Source organism: Hydra viridissima, unplaced genomic scaffold, assembly GCF_058129835.1.
Source record: "Hydra viridissima isolate aposymbiotic clone 2 unplaced genomic scaffold, HvirCarnegie_v1 scaffold_8, whole genome shotgun sequence".
NCBI lineage: Eukaryota > Metazoa > Cnidaria > Hydrozoa > Anthoathecata > Hydridae > Hydra > Hydra viridissima.
The window spans coordinates 15,498,561-15,521,210 of NW_028324307.1; the positions used below are offsets into that span (position 1 = coordinate 15,498,561).

A 22,650-nucleotide genomic window follows, 5' to 3' on the forward strand; every position below is an offset into this window, starting at 1 on the left:
TCAAATATTTGTTAAGTTATCCCCATTTGTATGATAGTAAATGTTAGAAGAAATGATCAAAAGTTCTGAAAATAACTGGATTTTTCAAGCTTCAAAATAAAGCAAACACTAAATTTATATATTAAACCGTTATTGTTTTCTTTAAAGTTAAAATCCTATCACTCTAAATGAATGACCCTTTTGTAACGATGACTTTAAAATACATTCATACGCTTGGCACCATTTTCTTTACTCGACCGGACTGTTAAGAATGTTGACCGCGTGAGCGGCAAGTCAGTGCTTATCAAAATGACTAAAGGGAACGAGGCTCTCGTCTTTCTAAGCTTGAAACGTAGTAATTCATAAATTTCTAAAGACGTTTTTCCTCCACGAAGTTGAAATAAATTTTCTAAATTATCTCATGTGACTATGGGTATACAAATTCTTCAAGACTTTATAGATGCTTCTGGACTCTATACGAAGCAATTTAACAAAACATTAGATGAAAATTTGTTCGGTAGCTGTTCTAACTTGCTCATTGTACATGCTGATAGTTGTTGGAGGTACTTTTACCAAGAGCATGTAGATTGGGTGTGTGGTGGACAGTGGAGTGAATTATTTCAAAATGTTGATAAATTTGTTCGTGCCTTTAGACAGGCTGATATAGAGATAGTTGTATTCTTTGATGGTACTTTGAATGAAAACTCTTTACACCAGTGGTCTAGCAAGCATCGTTTTATTAGGGAAACTGTTAAAGAAACTTTATCTCATGTCATACATAATCAAAGTTATCCGTTTAAGACAATAACAAAAAAATTTGTTGCTCCTGGTTCCTTTAAGGCAGCTCTTAGGCTAGCTTTTAGATCGTGTGAAGTTCTAGTTTGCTCTGCTGTTCATGATGCTTACAAAGAGTCTATACTTTACTCTAAAGATACTAACTCCTTGGGTATATTAGCCAATGATGGGAACTTTTTCATATACAAGGCACCAAAATATTTTTCTTTAGGAAATACTAAATGGTTGAAAAAGACACCTAATGGATGCAAATTATATGATACAAACAAAATTTTAGACTATTTTAATTTAAAAGAGGAACAGTTAGCTTATTTAGCTGCACTGCTGGGAAATTTTTTGATATCAGAAAGCAGTCTTGCATCATTTTATTGGGATCTAATTGATGAAGATAATCCTTTAAAAAAGATTCAGGTAACAATTTTTAGTTATATCTTGGAAAGCTACTTACAAACTTTCAGGATTAAGGTTTCAATCTTTTCATCTTTGTGGATAGTTGTCTGATTAAAGGCAACTATCCACAAAGCATTACTATTTTTAAGTAGTAAGTACATTACTATTTTTAAGTAGTAGAATCTCCTGTTAAATACTAATTTCAATTGAAAAAAAATCTATTTAGTTCTGTCAAAAAATTATAATGCTATTATGTACTTTTGTTTTCTTTTTCAGGCTAATGTTATTGGAGAAGCACTTTTACCACCTGGTGAAGTCAGATTAAAAAATATTATTAAGTTTTTGCAAGCAAGTTCTGAAAACCTTAAAGATATTGATGCACTTGGCCGTATAGTTTTTGCTAAGTCAAGTTTATCTGTAGAAGAAGGCACAAGCAGACTGAAAAAGATTATATTGTTTTACCAAGATTGTTTAAATGCATCTCTTTCAACATCTTTATCATGTGTTACCATTGGTAATTTGGTTTTTTGTATAAACATACTTTGTAAATTATAATTCTTTATATAAATTTGTTATTTTTGTGGATGTAAGATAAATACCATTGGTGCAGGTGGAGATGTAAATGTATTAGTAGAGATGTTTAGACATATATAAGAGTTATATAATAGATATGCTGGTTTCCTTTAAAGCTTCAAAGTTGCAATCAAATCAGAAATGTAAATCAAGATTTGATTCAAGTCTATATTTTATCTTCTCTCTAAACGCAGCCTAAAAAATTACTATGAATTGTCAAGTTTTTCATAATAGTTTTTTATAGCTGTATTCCTCTTTTTTTTAAGTAATACTGGTATTAGATTTAAATTTTTAATCTAACTTTAGAATATAGTTTTACTGACATAAAAAATCTAAATGTTAGCCAGGCTAACATCTTAGATTTTTACTCAAAATTCAACAATTTTTTTGTATCCTTTTTTTTTTAACTTTTTTATTCCTTTATTTTTTTTTTTGGTAATCATTTAAAAAACCAGTAATAAAGATTTAACTGAATTTTGAAGGACTTTAAAAATGAGTTGAACTTTTAATGTTCTAATCAAATTAAGTTCGTCTCTAGAAAATATAAACTCCGAAAGTTCAATTTTGACATAAAATTGTTTTCATTTGAATTTTCTTACCAAAATCATTTCTATTTGAAATGGGATTGTGTTTATTTGAAACAAGATTTGTTATTTTCTTTTAATTTTTCAAACTTTATAGAGAAAATTTTTATAAACAAATAGATTTCAAATGATCAACTTTTGTTCAGTTAGGCATACGTCGTTTATTTTTTAGGTAATGACTTGTTTACTAGAGCTGGTTTTCCTCTTCCGACAGTTGAAGGTACCAATTGCTTAAGCAGGTTTAAGAAGCTTTGGAAACTTCATGAGAAACCTAAACAAAACTCATCTACTGAAAGTGAGAAACTGGTTAGTTAATATATAAATCTGTATTTTTTCTAATTTTTGATTAATTTTTAAAATTGAATAAATGAATAGACCTGCAACTTTTTAAGAGGCTGGTCAATTTTAAGTAAATTTAGTAGTAAAAGAAAGTAATGTAGGAAAATAATATAAGTACCAGAGTTAACAATATTACTTTTACTTTAATATATTTCTTTTATTGTAAAGTGTTTTATGATTGTTAGATTTCAAAAACTTAACAGCTAGATCAGAAACCTCCCTACATTCCTTTATTTTTACTATTGAGAAATAAAATTAGTTAAATAAACTAAAAGTATTAAGAATCCTCATAGAGATAGATAAAACAAGTAACTATATTGAAGTAAAATATTTTAAGTACTTTTAAGACAAAATTAATGTATGATATGTCTTAGCCTAATTTTACTCTGTATTATGTGTTCTCTCATAAATAATGCATTAAATATTTGGAAGTAAATTCGAAAACAGATTGCATAGGAAATAAAATGGGTGTAAAAGCAACAACATCTAACAAATGGGCAAAATGTATTTTGTGGTAAAAATTAGTCATGTGCATTTTCTATATTATATAAGACTGTGCTTTATAATGCACAAATTATGTAATATTCTGCTAAAAGTTGCAATAATTTAAAATACACAATTTACAAACTTTCTTGTTATTAAAATGCTTTCAAATCCAATTTACTGAAAATGAACAATAATTTTTTTTAAGGCACAATTGTGCACCTAGTCAGCAATATATTCACTCCAATAACATTTTGCAAAATAATGCTATGAACTTTCTCTAATTGTCTTTCAATCACAGGACCATATTTACATAATAATTTTAGAAAATGTCTATACTTTGACTCATTCTATAGAGATCAAGAAACTGCTCTATTGCAGCTTTAACATTAATCTTCTTCTTTTTAAGTTGTTGCAATAAAATTGGATCAACATTTAAAAATGTTAAAAAAATTTAATCAAAAGAATTGAAAAAAAAAAAAAAAAAACTAAAAGTTTAAAAAACTTTGCAGGGAAATTAAAAAGTTTTCCTGGAAATGATTTCTTAAGATCAGGAATTTTCAGTTTCAAAGTTCCTGGGAGCACCTCTTATGCAGGAATTCTTTAAAATAAAATTTTACATTTACAGTAACTAAGGTAACTACAGGGTGACAAAAAAAAAAAGGCTGTTGATGTAAATGTAAATTTATTAAGCAAAAAAAAAATTTTTAACAATATTAAACATACAGTCCTTTGATAATCAAACTTTAGGATTGATGCAAAGCCTCAAATGTGTCTTGAAATTTTTAGTGATGGGCTGCAGGACTTTTGGCAAATGGTCTTACTCCCAGATTCTCCAAACTAATGTGGGACTTAGTCTGGCCTCAAAAATCAAACAGTTGCTGTAATCCATTGGTTTAAGATCAGGCAAGTAGGATTACCATTCAGCAGATGTGATGAAACCTAGAAAATAAGAGTTTTTAAGGATTTTTGCAATATTCAATAATGACTGATGTGGCTATTGGCATTGGAGCAACACAACGTTGGAGCTTATATGGCATGAAATTGAGCTCTCTTTTAGCAATTTGATGAATCCACATTTGATACTGGTTTCAAGCAAATTTTTTTCATGGAAATCATCAAATTTTGTTGGACTTACTTTTTGATGATCTTCAAGTTCCTGGAAGTGTTGATGGTGCTCTTTCTTTCTCTTCCTCCTTGGTGTAGCTTCTTGAGCTTGTTGACATAGGAAACAGTCTTTTGAGGCACATTGAGTAGACATGTCATTTCCCTAGAAAAAAAAAGCCTTAAAGTAACAGCACACTTTTTGACATTCTAAAAACACAAAACATCAAACATTATCAAAGTAAAAAATGCATTAGTGCAAAAAAATTTGGAAAATTTATTAAAACAAAAGATTTTTGGTTGTGCCAAATACTTTTTACAGAAAACAGTAAGCTTTAATGCAGTTTGTTTTTTTTTGTCACCCTGTAGTATAGACCAATGTTTTGAGAAATCAAAATCATTTTCATCAGAACTAAATTAAAATCAAAATTAAGTTAAAATTTTTCCCATGTAATTTTCCTTTAATTTTAAAGTCATTGTTCCATGCTCATGCATGTATGCACCTGAGTTATGGGTGGAAACCAGTTATTATTGATTTAAAAAAAAAAACTTAATGTAAATCAAAAGCTACTATTTATGATTTTAAATCATATGATTTAATATCATCCCAAGTCTGCTATAAAAATAGTATACTATTTGGCTAAACAATAATGATTTTTTAACTTCCATGTTTAACAAATGCAAGATAAAAATTTCTTCTCCAAATGTTTTTTTTTTACTAATAAAAAAAAAGACCTTTTACTTAATTTAATGAATAAAAATAATAAATATAAATAAATGAACTAACAAATACAATATATACAAAAATTAACCAGAAACTTATCAAAAAACTTATCAAAAAACTTATCAATTCAGTTAATTTTTCATTAATTTCATGAATATCTTGTTAGCAAAGTTTTACAAGTTTTTTGTTGCCTTTTTTAAGTAAATTAAGCAACTTAAAAATTTACCTAGTTATATACAAAAAACTCTACACAAAGTATTTCAGTAACTGATTCCACATCAAATGCATTACCTTAATCATTAGCAAATTGCCATTTTTAAATAACTACAAAAATTCTCTGAAATAGAAGAGAAATAAAAGGAAAATTAGTTTTTAATTTTTTTTTTTTTTGAAAAACGAAATAATTTGTTTAAAATTAGAAGCACTTTTTTCTTTAGGTAGAAAGTAACAAAGTTGCAAATCAACTGAGTGACCCTGAGCTAGTTTTAAAACAAGGCACACTTGAAGAAGCAGCACAAGCATTGGAACTATTGGAGCTAGAAGAAGCAACTGCAAGAGTTAATATTGAGGTAAGACTCTCTTCCCAAATGCTATAAGTTTTAAAATTAAAGAAAATTTAGATATCTATGCTAAAATAACTTTTAATGTATTTTGATGTAATATATATTCAAAACATGAATTAATTAGTTTGCAGTAGTTAAGCAATAATACATATTGCAAACCAAAAATGTAAAGTGTTACCTAAACTTTTTTATGAAAATATTGTTCAATGTCCTTAAAAATAGTTGTTGCTTCTCAATAAAGGTAAAGCTTTTGAACTTTTTGACAATAAAGTTTGACTTTTATTAACTTTTATTGTTCAAGTAATTTTTTCACATAAATATGTCAAAAAAAGAATGTGATGAGAAAATATTAACATAATTTTACATAATAACATTTTTCATAATTTACATAATTTAGCATAATAAAACATTTAACATAAATATGTCAAAAAAGTACTTGAACAATAAAAGTTAATAAAAGTAAAAATTATTTTTAAAATCTATACTATTTTATTGTATACATAAATATTTTATTTACTTCATTGTACACTATTTTGATATGTGCTGTTTGTTTTTTTTTTTTAAAAAAAATTCAATTCCTTAGGATGCCAGCAAACCTGCAGTTGATTCAGATTTATTTTTGCCTGTTTATTCAGTATGTAAAGTGAGAAACACTCATCTATACTATCCTAGAGGTAAATAATTTTTTGAATTAGCAGATTAAAAGTCAGTTCAAGCACTTTTATACAAGTTATCTTTTTAATCGTTTTAGGTGTAAACTTCAACTTATTAATTTTCTAATTAAAACATTGATCATGGGTTATATTTTACTATCTATATGCTGTAATTAAAGCATGAATATTTAAAAGTGAGGCTAAGGCAAACAGTTAAACAAAAATATTTGAAGAGTGGCATCTGCTGAAAAAGTATAGAGACATGAAGTCAATATCATAACAAGCTAACAAGAGTGCCTTTATAAACAAATGAAATGATCTATTTGATGTTGTGCATGCTAGTGCTTTTAGTTGGATTAAAATTGCATTAAACAAATAAAAAAATGAAGAAGGAAAATAGAACTTGCAGATATAAGAGAGGTAGGGGATGGTGTGAGACTTGGACTCATAGCAACAAAAGAAAGCAGGGCATTCAAAAAGATTGTGACGATATTTGCAGGATGAAAAAGCAGAAATGAAAAAGTTGACCCTGATTCAGGTTATTAAATTGGTAGTCACAATAGTCACTATATAATCAATCAGCTGCTGTGAACCTAATTAGGAATAGGTATGATCTCTTAAGAAAAATTAGAAAAATATGTCTAGATGTTATGAGGACATTACCAAAAAGAGATGATCAACTTTGTTTTAACACTTTGCAATAGACTCCATGGAGCTAAAAAATTGCAAAACATTACCAACTTCTCCTAGATTTCAAACCCTTACAAATTTTAGCAGTAATAACATAAAAGCTAATTTTGATAATACTAAAACTTAAATACAAAAGTCTATGATATGAAAATAGATGATCACCAGTTGTCTTGAAATCTGTGTGATTGATGTATTTTTTATATATATAAAGTATCAAAAATGCATTTTTATAGTGCTAGCTGTTTCTAATCATTGACATAACCTAAAAAACCTTGAGATGAATTTTCTTTGAAAAATGTCTTGTTTTGAATTTCTTTTAAAATTTTCCTGTTTAGCTAATGACACGACATGGAGTTGAAGCAGATCGCACCAGGGCTTGAAATAATGTCTTGTCATTACTTTAATAATATGAAGTCAACATTTTAGTATTTTAAGATGTTATCTCAATGGTATTAACAGTTAACACCATCAATATTATTTCAATATTAATAACAATATTGAGATAATATTGATGATGTTAGCACATGTTGGATAGCATAATGATCTGACTTTGTTTCAATCCCTGTTACAAATAGATCTCTCATTCTGCCGTTGTTGAAACTATTGCATCTTAAGTATGAATGTCCAAAGTATATATTCCAATATATTTTTTCCAAATTTTCAGTAATCAAATGTAAGGCTGCAAAAACTTTTTTTCTGCACTGTATCTATTATCTCTAAATACTCTACTTGTATTAAAATTTTTAAATAATTTGACATGTGATAAGTATAAAAATTTTCTTGGAAAATGCCAAATTTCAAATTGATTTCAACGTAAAAGTATCATAAAGCATAGAACATAAAGGGCATTTTTGCTTAGCTATTTTGGGTTGAAATTTTCAGGTTTTATTGATTATGGGCATTATATAATTGGAGCAGTTGTCCTAATATTTTTGAAGGTACCATGTTGTGACCTAACAAAGTCCTATGCTTTAAGAAAGTCCTATGCTTTAAGTAAGTCCTAATTTAAGAAATGACAAGTTTCATAAATATAAAAGAAACATTTGTGGAAAATAACTTTGTTATTTTAACTAGACATCTAGTTAGTTGAAATAACTAAATTTTTTTCTCTAAATGTTTATTTTATATATACAAAGTTTTTCATTTCTTAAATTAGGACTTTCTTAAAGCATAGAAGTTTGTTAGGTCACACCACAGTAATTTGTTCTAGAAAATTTATATGCTGTTTATTCGGATATGCATACATCCTTTATTTATTAATTTTTAAAAATTTTTCACTTTACTTATATTGATATGTCAATCAAATATAACTGAAATCAATTTTTGCTTTTCTTTAAAGTTAATTGTTTTTAACCTCTTTTTTTTTAAACAGATATCCTTGTCCCTCGATTCCACGAATCTATAAATATAGATGTTTTAAATATTGCACTTACACGCCATCAAAATGGACAGATGTGCCCAGAGATTCTGCAACTTCTCATGAAAGGTGAAATAATCTTAGATATGAGTTTGGATGATGAACTTTCAACTTCTCGCTTGTCAATACCTTTACTTTATCGACCATTAAGGCAGCTTGTTTATGGTATTTTATTTGGTGTAAAACAGATGGAAGATCAAGAAAAATATAAGGGAAATGAAGTGATTGAAAATGTTAATGAAGAAACAAGTATACACAGTTTTACTGTAAAAGAGTGGTCTGTTTATGGGGATAAACCATTAGATAAACCAGATGAAGTAGAAGCAAAAGGTATGAATTATAGTATCTAGGTGTGATGTTTTATGTATCTGACAGGATGTAACTAAATAAGTAAGTCTTGATTAACTATTATAGTTAAGTAACTTTTTTAAAACTAAGACAAGCTTTGAGAGTTGAGTCTAAAAGTATTGACTTTTATTTTCAAACTATTCAAAACAGGAATGTTAATAATAAATAATATTTTTTTAACAGTGAATTTATCTATAAAATAAAATTATATTAGCAGTAATAATATAATGAGATCATATTTTATGTGAGTTACCTGCTAAAGTGTACAAAGATTGTTTTACTTTGCTAATTTATGAAAATTATGTTTTTTGGAAACAATTCAAGTATTTGTTAGTATTTTTAAAAATTTTAAAAAAGAAATAGTTATATTTTAAATTTAACTGATTTATATAGATTAAATAGGTTATCATTATGCTTAATTTAAGAAATAATTAAATCTTAGGAAATAATCTGTTTTAAATTAATTTACTATAGGCATGAGTTGGGGTATACCATCTTTAAGAAAACTTTGGCTAGGCACAGATGCTGAAGATAATGCCAATCGTTTAAAAGCGTTTTTATCTTGTATGCGAAGTGATACCATTAATATGTCTAATACTAGTATGGTTCCTCAAAGATTAGTGATTTTATGTTGTGTGCTTAGGTGAGCAAAATAATATTAAGTTATAGTATATAAGTTTTATTATTTTAATTTTAATGTGTCTAATATTTTATTGCTGCAATATAATCTGCTTGAGTTTTAGTTATTATTTTCCTTCTTTTTAAGTAATTTTTTAACTATTATTTTCCTTTTTTTTAAGTAATTTTTTAGTTTACAAGTAAAAAAAGTTTTATCCAAATTTTTGTTTCTTTGATGTTTGAATGGTTTTTTCAATTTAGATTTTTTATTTTGCTGGATTTTTATTCAAAATTTTAATTATTTTTAAAGTTCATAAAAAAAGAATAATTGAGTAAGTAATAAGATTTTAATTAAATGAAGTTTTGCTGATTTGACCATCAAAAACACAACTTTTTGGGATGAAGATTCTGTTTAGTAACTATGCTGCATCATGATGTACTTCTAGAAAGTGCTTATTACCCATAACTTTTGAAACATTTTTGTCACTTTTATGAGGTGTTGTTATTTATTTATGTTAACCTTTAAGTGATATTTTCCTAAGAAACCCTATGACTCATACTTTAGACATCCTTAAGACTGTTATTCTAGCATAAAACAAGTGTTTGGATTTTCTTCAAACTCAAATACTGCAAAATGATAATGCATATTTTTTGCATACAAGAGGTTTTACATAATCTTGGCTTACAACAAAGTAGGTACTTTTTATAAGCTAACAAATCTGAAAATTTCATAGTTATCTTTAAATCTTCAGAAATTACAAAAATCTTGGGTGCATTTTATTATAACTTGAGAATTTAAATAGAATTATTCATTAATATAAATTAATGACATTTTATAAAGTTTTAACGAAAACAACACCAAGGAAAGTTAACTAATTGCTAGACACTGGTTACAGAAACTTCAAGTGAAATTTATGTATGATAAGCAAAGTTTATTTTTTTTTTATGTATTTAATTTTATTTGTTTAATTACCTAGTTGTTATGAATATCTTTATATCCTTATCATACTTGATCTTGTAAAAATATGTATGAAATATATAAAACATTAAAAAAAAAAAGTATTTATAAATTTTTATAAAAGGAATTCAGTAAAACTAATGACAATAAGATTCATTTTAATTTTTGAATTGTTTTTATTTTCTTTATCTTTGTTTTTATGCTATTAAAAAAAAAAGTAAAGTAAGTGTTGCAACCTAAGATTTCTGAATACTTTTAGAAAATACAAAATTTAGATTGAAGGCATTTAGAACAATAACTTTGGTTTTTTTTTATTATGCAGTTGTATGATTAAATGCTTCATAATTTATTACTGATATCAAACTTTTTTTTTTTTATTATGCAGTTGTATGATTAAATGCTTCATAATTTATTACTGATATCAAACTTTTTTTTTTTTATTATGCAGTTGTATGATTAAATGCTTCATAATTTATTACTGATATCAAACTTTTTTTTTTTTATTATGCAGTTGTATGATTAAATGCTTCATAATTTATTACTGATATCAAACTTTTTTTTTTTAGGTATTTAGTTCAGCAAGAAAAAGCAGTTCTTACAAAGCATGATATTGATGCATTTCTTGCCCAAGCTCTTTCAAGTCATCTGACTACAGATCATAATGTTCAAAATCTGGCTAACATTAAACTTAATGCAATTGATGCCAGGTGGGTTTTTTTCTTTACATACTGTACCTATCAATAGTATAAAGTGCATAAACATGTGTATTATTTGATACCTAAAGCTTGAGGTGTGTTTTTAAAAAAAGGGTAAAAGTTGAAAATGTTATTGGTTTCAATGGATTATTTTAAAATTTTATTAAGAGCAAAGATCTTATTTCAAGTAAATTTTACTTGAATTAACTTTAATTTTGGATTTAAGGTAAAATTTATTCTTTGGATCAGTTTGAAATTCCATGGTTTTGGTCTGTTACAGTTTTATATTTTATAGGTGTATTCAATTGGCTTCAATTTTTATGAAAGGTGTTGAAGAGGCTATCTTAGCTAATGATGCCTGTGGTTCACCTTTGCCTTGGGAATTGTGTTGCCCTTGGAATTTCTTTGATGGAAAATTGTTCCACAGTAAATGGTTACAGGCAACAATGAATAGTAATACACTTAATCTCTGTGACGGAAAAGTGAGTTATTGATTTAAAAAAAAAGCTATGAATTTGTTATTTTGCAGCTTTCCATACAATCAAAGAGCAGCTTGTTAACTGTTAAAAAGAAAAATATTGGGTTTGGAAAATGGTTCTTACAGTTTTAATGAATACATTTCATACTAAATGAGATAGTTATCTCTAACGATTACTTTGCTGATTTTCTATTTGAATTTACATTGATTAGTCAACAAGTATTCATAAAAACTGCAAAAACCTTTTTTACAAAATAAAAAGCGAATAAATTATTATAAAATTAACTTTTACAATAATTTATTAATTTTTTACTTTTCATTGCATAGAGTAAGGGATTTTAAAATTTACAGAAAACAATTTATGAAAAGAAAAAAAAAAAGTTTTTTTTATTTAAATCTGACCGTCATAAATTTGATGATCGGCCTTATTCTATCACAGGGTTTTAAATTCATTACATTTTTAAATAACTAAGCATTTTTTGTTTGTTTCTTTACTTTCTTATTTTACTTTAAAAAGCCGCACTTAGCAGAAAAACTTGATCGTCTTCGGTGGTGCGTTACAGAAGGTTTACACTCAAAGTATTTGATTGCCGGTCTTAAAAACGATTCGTCGTTGTTTAATTTGTATCCCTCTTCTGTTGGACCTGCTTATGGCGTAATTCAGTCTCACAGTTACATGCAACGAGTACGGTCAAGAGGACCTGGAAGTAAGCGACCTGTGCATGGAAGTGGTGCAACCTTACACGTAAGCTAGCTACACACGTTTTTGAATTTCATTGAAAAAACTAACTTGAAAAAGTATATAAATATTTCGTTTAGTAGCGTTTTAAAGCATCCCAATGTGTTTGCAATTTTTTATGTAACAGCAACCACGTTCTTAATAGCACAAATTTCTGGTCTTCAGGTCTCTGTTTTTTTTGTATGCAATCCTATAGCTATTTTCATACTATAAAAGTAAATCTGGATGTTTATTTTTTCATCGCTAATTAGGTTGCTGGTTTTCCAGTCGCTCATTGGGATGGTAATAAATCAGGTATTGGTTACTCAAAACACGGCCCGAAAGTCTTGGTAGGAGGGCCGAATTGCGTTGATTTGCCTAGCAATCACCGAAGAAGATCTGGCCCAGGACGAGCTATGCGTGTGAACTCTGGTCGTGGCCTTTTAGAAACCCCATTTATTTCACCGTGGCAAACAAATTACGGCTTTGAAGATTACAACAATTCCGCGTTTCATTTTATGAAAGGTGTAAATAAATCTAACCAAGATCCCATCCCATCCCAAGATCGTTTAAAAGTTAGTAAGGTCAATCAAAAACGGGTTTATAGTTCCCGGACACGTCACCAAAATAGAGTTGTAGACAAAGAAAACAAAAGTTTTGTGTGGCTTGATAAAGGTCTGAATCACCAAAATATTGTCTCTCCAATCAAAGTAGCTTCAAAATATGAGACTGGTTTTGAAAAAGGACAATGGATAAACGGTGCGATTGAATAATGATGTAGTAATTTTAGTTTTTAGTAAAATATTTACTCTTAAATAAAAGAACACAGAATATTTTGAGAGCAAAGAGGTCTTGGTGCTTAAATGGCTTTTTGTTTTCGTAGTGTTTTATTTGTATTTTTAATGAAATTTCTGGCTTTTCAAGGTGAACCATGATTGACCTCCCAACTAGGAAATGTCTATTGAAAATTCTAAAAATTTATCTGCAATTTATTGGTCGGTTGTAATTCATTTTTTGTGAAATAAATTGTGACAATAACAAAAAATTTTTAAAAGAAACGTTCTAGAAGTTCTGGTTTAGAGTTTTTCTGAACTCTGAGAATTGTGTAAGGTGTTCTATTTTTGCTCGATTGATCAGATTTTCAGCCGGTTTTTTTTTTTTTTTTTTTTTTTTATCGGCCTATAAATTGTACATTCTATTGTAAATGAAATGTTTTCTGTCTTGTTTATATTTTTTGAAAGATGCAGCGAGAGAAGCATTATTACGACTATTATTAGCTTTCTTGAGTTAATAACATAAATAACATTTCATCTGGTAACTTCCTCAAACATTTTTCTAAACTCGGATGGTAAGCCTAACATGTTTCTTCGTGTTTCAGTCAGTTTCTTTTTATTGAATCTGGGAATAAATTGCTGTTATGTTTATCTATACAACAAAGATTTCGTTTAAATGTCTTTTTTTCCATCGAATAATAGTTTTTTTCAAAAACAGTCTATTACCAATAGCAACCCTTGTTTAATTGTATTTACGAATGTTGTGTTACATCGTTATTTTGTTTGTTTTGTTTTTCTCTTGACCTTTTCATGCGCTGGGCTGTTCTATAACAAATTAAACTAAGCTTCCCCAATTCAAATGGTGCATTCTAACCGAGTGAAAACAATATTATCTTATAAAGAAAAGTTGAAAAAGGCTGTTTAAAAAAGTCTACTTTAACATTTCATAATACTGCTTTTATAGATGATTTTTTATGGGTTATGTTAGTTACGGAAAAATAATTGGTGCATGAAAGGGTTAATATCTGAGAAGAATTTATAGCTGTATAAAGAATTTTTGAAGTAAGCTGGTAGTTCGTTGCTTGAAAAAAAATTTTTGGGTCATCAAGCTAAGAACTGCCATTGAGAACACTTTTAGGTATAAAAAAAAATCACTTACGAAATGTTGATGAAAAAAAGTTGTATTTCGTGGAAAATCTGAAATTAATCTCTGCGCATCGCCATAAGAATTGGTTCGTTTGTATATTTTGTTTAACTTTGAAATATTAAACATAATTTTGATGTCAAAAATCGTTAAATAGCTTTTGGCAAATTTTTTAAAGACAATACAGGATGTTTATTAACTTTAAGATAAAAATTAATTTCTGTGAACGGTTTAATGACAAGTAAAAACTCTGTCAATCGTCATTGTAACAAATACCTTCAAACAACAGGTGCAAAACAAAAAAAAGCGTAAAAGGCTCTTTTAGCATGATCTCAAAACCACACGCTCCTATGGTAAACGTTTCATTTGTTTCTTCGAGTACAAGTTAGTTGAAGTCCAGCCTCTAGATTCTCGAAAAACGCGCTATATATAGTAATATTGCTATCAAGTCCGCTTTATGATCATAATTTATTTTTATTATTTTTTTTTTCCTGCCCATTTTTCGCGGAATAAATGGATAAAAAAAAAGGAGTTTTTTTTATGTCTTTGATAAATTTTAATGATTGAATTTGGAATGTTTAATAGTATAATGAAGTTGCGCAACTGAAATGTTTCTTTAGCTTGGATAACTTGTTAAACACGATACTTGTACAAATACAAGACTACTATTTCGTCACGATAGAAGATATACTTCATAATCTTTTAATGGAAGTTATTTGTTGCAAATAAATTGGCCCTCCGTATGCTGGTCAAAGTCCATCTTTGAAATTGGAACTGGTTTGCTTCAACCGAATGGTGCAGTATGTGCCGGATTAAAAAAAATAATCCTGTATATGCTGGTTGGGAAGTGAAATCTTTTTTCATGCTGTTTTTTAAAAAGTATATTATATAATACTAATAAACTTTCTTATTTATTATTGGAAGAAACAATAATCAAAAATTCATGTTTTTACTTTTCATTACGTTCAAGTAAACATTAGATTCTCCTAGCAGGACAAACGCCTATCCTTAGCAACACAAAAACTCTTTCTTATCTCTATCCCTTTCCGGATATTAAGATAAATATTCTAATATAATCAACGTCAACATATAAGCTGGTGTTTGTGACAGTTCATAGTTTTTGCAAATTTAAATTTGCAAAGTTAAGTTTCTTAAAATAGATAACATTTTTCATAAACCTAAACATCAATAAAATATATCCTCAACAATTACACCGTAATCTGTGTTTTCTTCCACTTCACGCCAAGAATATCCCTCGCTAATATGATAGTAAAGAGGATTATGAATTTTTCATCTAGACCTATTTACTTTCAAAACAACAGCCATCGAATGCTAATACAAAAAAAAATGTCCTTTGAGTTAATTACATTTAAACAATCTTGAAAATTATGTTCGATGGATAAAAATCGCGCCAAATCGTTCTTGTAGTCGTAATGAACAATTTAAAAGAATTCGTAAAATCTGAAAATAAAAAAAAGCATAACGAAGAGAAAGTGTTATTTGTGAGCTGATTGGTTGTTGTGGATATAAAAATGTGGTTTGAAGTTGTCCAGAGTAAATTCAAAAGCAAAAAAAAAAAGAAAAACATTCAAGTCTTTGCCCTAGTCTTTTTTCTTTGCAATTCTTGCGTACACTCGAGCTAAGTTCTAGCTCTTAAAAAAAAAAATTTTCACTGAGCCATGCTAACGTCAATACTTAATGTGCAAATATTATGTTATTTGCATTATCAACCTCTCTGGAATGTAAATATTAATTTTAATTCTCTTTGTTACTTTTAAACTGCATAAAAAGTTGTTATTGTTAATATTCAATTTGCTTGAAGCTGTTTATTTTATAAACAGAATAGAGGTTTCCAATAAACGTTTCTTTTTTTTAAGCTTAACTGTATTTTGTATCATAAATATTTATCTACATGCATAAGTTCATTAATTGAACTAATACTCGACATTTCGTAGAATTGATGGGTGTTTATTCCGTCGGTATTGTCATCGATGTTATTGTTGTATCGTCTCAATTGCAAGTATTTGATGAAGGGTTTATTTGTCCTTTTAAAGTACATAAATAATACTACTAACACATAAGATTAGTTAAATTATTATAATTATGTCAAAATTATGCTTTTAGTTATGACTCGTGGTCAGTAATGCAATATAGAGAAATCTTATTCTGTTATTAAAAATAGTGACGTATGTTTAACCACAGTTAGAAAGACTTTTAGAAAATCATGTCCTTGCGCTTTTACTTGCTATTGTTAAAAAGATTAAATTTGTTTACGCCTGGATAAACCCAGCATATTACAGAACGGGAGTGGTTGTTTCTGACGCCTTACATTCGGTGGGAATCAGAGTGATCGGTTGAGCTTACTATAAACTGTAAGTTGTTATCTTATCTCAAAGTTGCAACGAAATTAGCTTTTTCTTGCATATGAAAAAATTTTATACCCTTGTGCACTAGCATTTCTGTAAAGCATTGGTTTGAAGATTGAGATCTGTGATTCTCACCTTTTAAATAAGTAATTTTACAATATACCTACAATGAGGTAGACATGCTCTAAATGTGTGCTGCTTCATCATTATTTCTAAAACGTTTAATAATTTGTTAGTTTAAGTTATCAAGCTATGTTTTTATCATGTTTCAGTGTTTGTTAGCTTCTATGATAAACATTAAAATTCAAAATTTTAAGGTGTTAGATGTTAAACTACTTTTATTAAATACAAAGCAAGTATATATTTTCCTTCCTCTTTTTCTTATTAAAATCAGTTTTTAAATACTGAAAGTAATGGACAAAAAATCAGAAGAGTTGTTTCATAAAGTAAATTCAGATGGACTTTACATTATTCACACTTCAATTTACTTATTCAATAAGTTTTATTTACAATTTTTAATTGCTATTAATAATTCATTTGCCAAAATGGTGTGATATGATTTGTTTATCTCTGCCTGGCTTGTTTTGCAATAGGTTTTTATAAATTGAGTTTGTATGGAAAATTAGTTTTACTGAGAATGAATGGAAACTGCAAATCTAAGCTTACTAAAAAATAAAATAAGTTTACTAAATTAAGGGCTTCAAATCAAATTAAAGTGCTATGGTATTGCAGTTTTAGGTTAATTTTTGTTATGTTATAATAATAGCAATTATGAATTGTTATATGGTTAATTTTATAAAAATAGATATGCAGTATTCAGTATATTTGCATGTAAATTCTACTAATTTACTGGTGCATATATAATATATATATATATATATATATATATATATATATATATATATATATATATATATATATATATATAACTTTACATGTATATTTGTATATAAATCATGTAAAATATGATTGCTAGTACTGGTATAAATGTTTAGTTATATTTATAGCTAAAAGCTATCATGGCTACAAATGCTGAGCATAAGACACAGTCTATAACTGTACAAAAAAAAACTGTTAAAGTTATAAGCAAACGTGATAAAGATGAGTATCCACGTGCTGAGATGAAAGATGGAAAATACTTATTACCATGGCAAACAGAGGAAGTACCTCCTGATGGTTGGGCAAACTTTAAATCATTCTTTACACCTGACAGCAGTGGGGTGCCTGGAGAAGAAGTATGTAAAATATGATTTAGGTCAATTAAAAGATTTATAATTTAAGACATAAAATTTTCTTAAGATAAATTTTGATCACCTAATGTTTATTATTTAAAAAGAGTTATATTTCTTTAGTTTGATATTTTTTTGCTTAGAAACTAAATGAAGAGCCTTTAATGCAACTTATGAAAGCTGACCCACAGCGTATTGAAAACCCTCCAGAAAATGGAATTCGTGTCACATGGTTAGGTCATGCTAGTGTTTTGTTTCAGTTAGACAGTGCAAATCTTTTGGTCAATCCTAATTTTAATGCAAGAGGTATCAAATACTACCACCCTGGTGACAATAAGCGATATCGACAGCCTGTTTACACTGTTGAACAGCTACCACGCATTGACTGTGTCTTTATTACAAATACTCATTTTGACTACTTAGATTTATCTTCAGTTAGACAGCTTAATGATCGCTATGGTGAGATGCTTTTGTGGTATGTGCCTATGGGAGTGTCTGATTGGATGACAAAAGCTGGTTGTGTCAATGTGGTTGAGATGGACTGGTGGAAAGAAGATGAAATTGAATTTATTGATCATACTAATGTAAGTTATTTTTAGTTTGTATATATGTAGATATTGAATATATATAACTTTAAAAAAACATTCTAAAACATCTATTTCATGTTTTTAAAACTAAACTCATTTAAAAGTTTGTGGAATAAATTTTTGTTGCGTTATATTTTGGTCTTGGTTTTAATAATAAAAATTCCACATGATACCAAGATGTTAATATTGCTAAGATATAGCTGATTTAAAGTCTCTAATACAAATATATTTTGAATAGCTCAAGATATCAAAATAGGTTACATAATTTAAATTTATCAAACTTTCTAATTTAAAAAACTTAATAATTTGATAGGTAACATTTGTATTGCTGCTCTTGTTAACTATTAGGAAATATTATTTGTATAAAAGAAAATGATATTTGAAGTGGAATTAAGGGATTTTGTATTATTCATTCTCATAATACAGTGTAGTGTGAACCACAAAACTTGACGTTTTTCATCAGTGTTAAAGTTGTTATCTTTATATATAATCTAATAGATTTTAAATGTGTTCTCTGTGAACTTATATATTTGCAGTAACTTAATATGGAAAAGGATTATTAGCAATTTAATTTACTCATAATGACTTTTCCCTTGAAGATGTTTATAAGATTAGATTTTATAAACTATAATAAATTAAGAACACAAATTACCTCCAAAATAAGTTTGGATTCTATGCAAAAGTATTTGTCTATGCAGAATATAATTAATAAAAGTTCAATATATGAGATAGACAATGCAAAGTATAAAATAATTGGTATTTTATTTTAAAAGATTGACAACGAAGAAGAGACAAAAACTACTGTATTTAATATTGCATGCACACCATCGCAAAGTTACCACAATCGTGCATTTGATGATGATAATGCAGTATTGTGGTGCAGTTGGGTGATTCGCAGTCCTCGTTATAAAATCTTTATATCTGGAGCAACTGGTTATGCCAAGGTTTTTCAGTCAATTGGGCGAAAGTATGGACCATTTCACATGGCTGCACTACCTATTGGTGGTTATGAACCAAAATCTAGAAATGGTTATGGAAATGTTACTCCTGAACAGGCTGTGCAAATTCATAAGGATATCTTAGCTATGTGCTCCTTAGCAATATCTTGGGGTACATTTGCTCTGAGTAATGAGGTACCTTTTCATTGTTACAAATTTTATAATTTTGTTTTGTGTATTTCAAAAAAATCTGTGATGATGAACTGAGGGTAAGTTTCAACACCACACATGAAAACATATGGAGGTGGTGTATAATAAATAACATCTATGTAAATGTAAAGTATTAAATATTCAAAATATTTTTACTGTTTTGCAGTATTACTTAGAGCCTCCACAACGATTAAATGAAGAATTGAGAAAATCTGGTTTATCTGAAATGCAGTTCTTCCTTCTCAAACACGGTGAGTCACGACTGATTGAAATAAAAGAGGCAGAAAAAGAACATGAACCTCCTGAAGCAATTGCATGCTCAAGTGATATGTTTTCAAAGAGCCATGTTACTGAAGACAATAAAGTAATATATGTTTTTTCCTGTTGTGACAAAAATTAGTAATTGTTTTGAGTTGCTTATATTTATATATATATGCATGTATATGTATAATATATATATCTGTGTGTTTGTATGTTATGTTATGTCATACATATTTCATATTTATACTTTATATATTTTATATTTTTTTATTTTAACATTTTAGGAAGAAAAAAGTGAAGCTGATATACTTCAGCAGTTAGTTGATAACTTTGTTGAAGAAACTCAACAAGGAGACCATCATGGAGATCATCATCATGAAGATCAGCATCATGAAGATCATCATGATCATTAAATTATCATCCTGATTTAACCATACAAATTGTTTTCTAGATAGATTGAATTTAGTAACAGAAGACTGTAGGGGTCTTCTTTTTATACATTAAAAAATAATGAGGAAAAGAAACTTGAACCATCAAATCATTTTTGTTACATGATGTTGTTTTGATATGGTATTGTTTTTTTATTTCCTATGATTTTAGTTAATTTGTTATTGTTGTTTTTGTTGTTGTTGTTTTTTTTTTTTTTTATTAAGAATTTTACCATTAATTTATTTTGCAGTTGTTTGCGTTTTATAATTTATTTTAAGGAAGGGTCTCAGTTTTGTTTTATATTTTAATGTGATTTATAAATTATTTTTCTACAAATTTCCTTCTGTCATTCTGTTTATTTCCAATAGGCCTAACCGTTATTTGTTTTAGTTGAAAACGCCGCACATGGCAATTTAATTTTTTTTTTTTTTTCGTTATTTTTTCTTTTTTTTTTATATTTTATTTGTAAACAAATTTTGAATTGTTGAAAGAATATTTATTCTTCAAGCTTTTTTTTTTTTTAAAGCGCAAAAATTGATTTGGTAATTAGTAAGTTCATAAATATAATGCAACCATAGAAAGTTGCATTTCATTTACAGAGATTGAAAGGTGCTTCAAAATCATTATCCTTAAAAATAAACAAGAATCTATAAAAAAATGCTTCAAAGCTCTTAGTATTGAACAATGGAATTTTATGTGTGTAGCGGTTTTACTTTTTTTTGTCTATTTGTGTTAATGGTTTGTAATCTATTTCAGATTTTTTTTAGCGCAAAATCTGTGTATAAAGTTATTCTTTTTATTCCGATTGCTTCATCATTTTTGCTTGTAAACCACTTTGACTGATGAACTCAATCAGAATTACAAATAATTCAGCGCGTAGGTTTTGCGCAAAATTAACTGTGAGATAAGTGAAGTCAACGTGTGAATGCTAAACAAGTAGAATGCTAGTGATTAATACAATTTATTTGAGAATTTTTCCGTGCCTTAAGAATAAATTTTGGCATCATATTTTCTATTTTTCGATAATGAAATAAAATTTTGACGTAAATTTTTATTTTGGATTTAAAAAAAAATAAAATTTTCACGCAAACTTTGTTCTTGAGGCCTAGGAACAAAGTTCAACATAGAATAGAAGGGGAAAAAAAAAACAAGCTGTTAAAGATAGGTTTCTAAAGAAATATCGACAGAATACTTGATATTGGGGTCGTCACAATGTGAATTTTTAGTTTTATAGATCGGAACAGTTGAGCTGCGAAAATCGTCTTTTTGCCTAGTCTGTAGAAACTACCGCTAATATCATTAGATCCTTAGTTTGGTATTTTTGTTTTTATTACACTAAAAGATTGGTAATGGCTATAATTTAATTATGATATCTTAATCCTTTTTAATCTTTAATGCCTTTTAATAAAAAAATTTAATTTGGTTTAGAAAATCCAAAGTGAGTTATGTTGTTAAAGTGCGTTTACAGTAATTCTTCCAGACTTTGCGGAGTTAGCTTCCTGCACTATCTGCAATCTGCATAACGAAAAAATTCCCAGTTTGCGAGCAGTCGTAAATACGAGATTTTAAATTCCGATTATTTTCGTAAGAATTGAAACTTATATTAAAAAATCTGAAGATACCATAATCCACCCCCACAAATAAAAACTAATTAAATTTTGTGACAAAATTTAATTTTCATTTGCATGGACTGCACACCAACCAATCACTTAACTAAAATTTGATTAAAGCCTTTGTAAAATTTTTTCTAAAAACTGGAATATTTACAAACTTTAAGGTGAGCTTATGAAGAAAAAAAAAAGAAAGAAAATTATGACTATCTTCGTAATTTTAACCTATTTATAAAAAAAATTACGACTTATTGTACCTTCTCGTAATGACGTAATTTCGTAATCCTACAGAGATAAACGTTCGTAATGCAGATGTCTAGTCCCAACCGATTGTAATATTTAAAAAACAGCACACCGGGCTTTCCTTATTCCTCTTGAAAAACATGACAAATCGCATACATGTTTTTTATAATGTTGATTAGAATGACGTTAAACACATAATAGAATTATTTTGGCTTTTAAGAAACAAATTAAAGAATTAGTTTATTAAAACCAGATAAAGCTTTAAATTATGGGCGTAACAAACCCATAGCAACGGGTATAACAAACAGAAAGAATATCTAAGAGAACCCTTTCTTAAAATTATTTTTATGCAACAGAGAACAAAAAAAAACACACAAAAAAACACAAAAAATCTCTAATAATCAATTTTAGGTGTTTTCTTTAAAATTATATTCAGTGTTCGATTTTTTTACAACTTCCGTCATTTTGTACTCACTCCGATGTAATTATCCGCTTTCATACTAATGTGAAATTTTATTTTTAAAACGTTTTTCTCACATATTACTTACCTATTTTAACTTTTAATACATCTTCAAGAGTGGCGAACGAACATAGGGCTTATTTCTATTTAGTTCTTAATAACTCCTGAACAACCTTCATTGTAACTTCATTACAAGTTTAAATTTAAAGGGTACCTACATTTGAGATGAAGACTTTCTGATGAGATTGAAGATTTAAGAACGTTTTCAGCTTGATTGGATTGAAAGTTTCT

At 27.9% G+C, this 22,650-nt stretch overlaps 3 protein-coding genes across 5 annotated transcripts; 2 read left to right on the forward strand and 1 right to left on the reverse strand.

The window, feature by feature from the left end:
* The first annotated feature begins 212 nt into the window (after positions 1-212).
* Positions 213-13,154, forward strand: LOC145194893 (constitutive coactivator of PPAR-gamma-like protein 1 homolog). The gene is made up of 11 exons (XM_090096415.1): positions 213-1,185; positions 1,441-1,678; positions 2,494-2,627; positions 5,409-5,540; positions 6,118-6,208; positions 8,250-8,624; positions 9,117-9,285; positions 10,785-10,925; positions 11,209-11,395; positions 11,909-12,136; positions 12,382-13,154. Exons 1-11 carry the CDS (start codon positions 409-411, stop codon positions 12,880-12,882), a joined length of 2,973 nt encoding a protein of 990 aa, XP_089952541.1. The 5' UTR covers positions 213-408; the 3' UTR covers positions 12,883-13,154.
* LOC149885313 (uncharacterized) lies at positions 3,880-14,414 on the reverse strand. Of its 3 annotated transcripts, none has more exons than XM_090096419.1 (3): positions 14,303-14,414; positions 4,282-4,413; positions 3,880-4,085 (listed from the first exon to the last, which is right to left on the reverse strand). In XM_090096419.1, exons 2-3 carry the CDS (start codon positions 4,402-4,404, stop codon positions 4,014-4,016), a joined length of 195 nt encoding a protein of 64 aa, XP_089952545.1. In that variant the 5' UTR covers positions 4,405-4,413; positions 14,303-14,414; the 3' UTR covers positions 3,880-4,013. The 3 variants fall into 3 exon arrangements, with proteins under 3 accessions (XP_089952545.1, XP_089952543.1, XP_089952544.1); XM_090096417.1 differs by lacking the exon at positions 14,303-14,414 and adding an exon at positions 14,042-14,155; XM_090096418.1 differs by lacking the exon at positions 14,303-14,414 and adding an exon at positions 5,713-5,756.
* Positions 14,370-20,832, forward strand: LOC145194894 (N-acyl-phosphatidylethanolamine-hydrolyzing phospholipase D-like). Its single transcript, XM_090096416.1, has 6 exons — positions 14,370-16,398; positions 17,400-17,627; positions 17,765-18,205; positions 18,982-19,341; positions 19,523-19,720; positions 19,902-20,832. The coding sequence occupies exons 2-6, from the start codon at positions 17,412-17,414 to the stop codon at positions 20,028-20,030; spliced, it is 1,344 nt and encodes a 447-aa protein (XP_089952542.1). The 5' UTR covers positions 14,370-16,398; positions 17,400-17,411; the 3' UTR covers positions 20,031-20,832.
* The last annotated feature ends 1,818 nt before the right edge of the window (positions 20,833-22,650 follow it).

Coding starts and splice junctions, on each gene's coding strand:
- LOC145194893 (XM_090096415.1), top strand. CDS start 409: ATGGGTATACAAATTCTTCAAGACTTTATAGATGCTTCTGGACTCTAT. Junction 1,679..2,493: donor TTTATCATGTGTTACCATTG/GTAATTTGGTTT, acceptor TTTATTTTTTAG/GTAATGACTTGTTTACTAGA. Junction 5,541..6,117: donor CTGCAAGAGTTAATATTGAG/GTAAGACTCTCT, acceptor TCAATTCCTTAG/GATGCCAGCAAACCTGCAGT.
- LOC149885313 (XM_090096417.1), bottom strand. CDS start 14,155: ATGTTTAATATTTCAAAGTTAAACAAAATATACAAACGAACCAATTCT. Junction 4,414..14,041: donor CTTTTTTTCATCAACATTTC/GTAAGTGATTTT, acceptor TTTTTTTTCTAG/GGAAATGACATGTCTACTCA. Junction 4,086..4,281: donor AACTTGAAGATCATCAAAAA/GTAAGTCCAACA, acceptor CTTATTTTCTAG/GTTTCATCACATCTGCTGAA.
- LOC145194894 (XM_090096416.1), top strand. CDS start 17,412: ATGGCTACAAATGCTGAGCATAAGACACAGTCTATAACTGTACAAAAA. Junction 18,206..18,981: donor AATTTATTGATCATACTAAT/GTAAGTTATTTT, acceptor TTATTTTAAAAG/ATTGACAACGAAGAAGAGAC. Junction 19,721..19,901: donor ATGTTACTGAAGACAATAAA/GTAATATATGTT, acceptor TTAACATTTTAG/GAAGAAAAAAGTGAAGCTGA.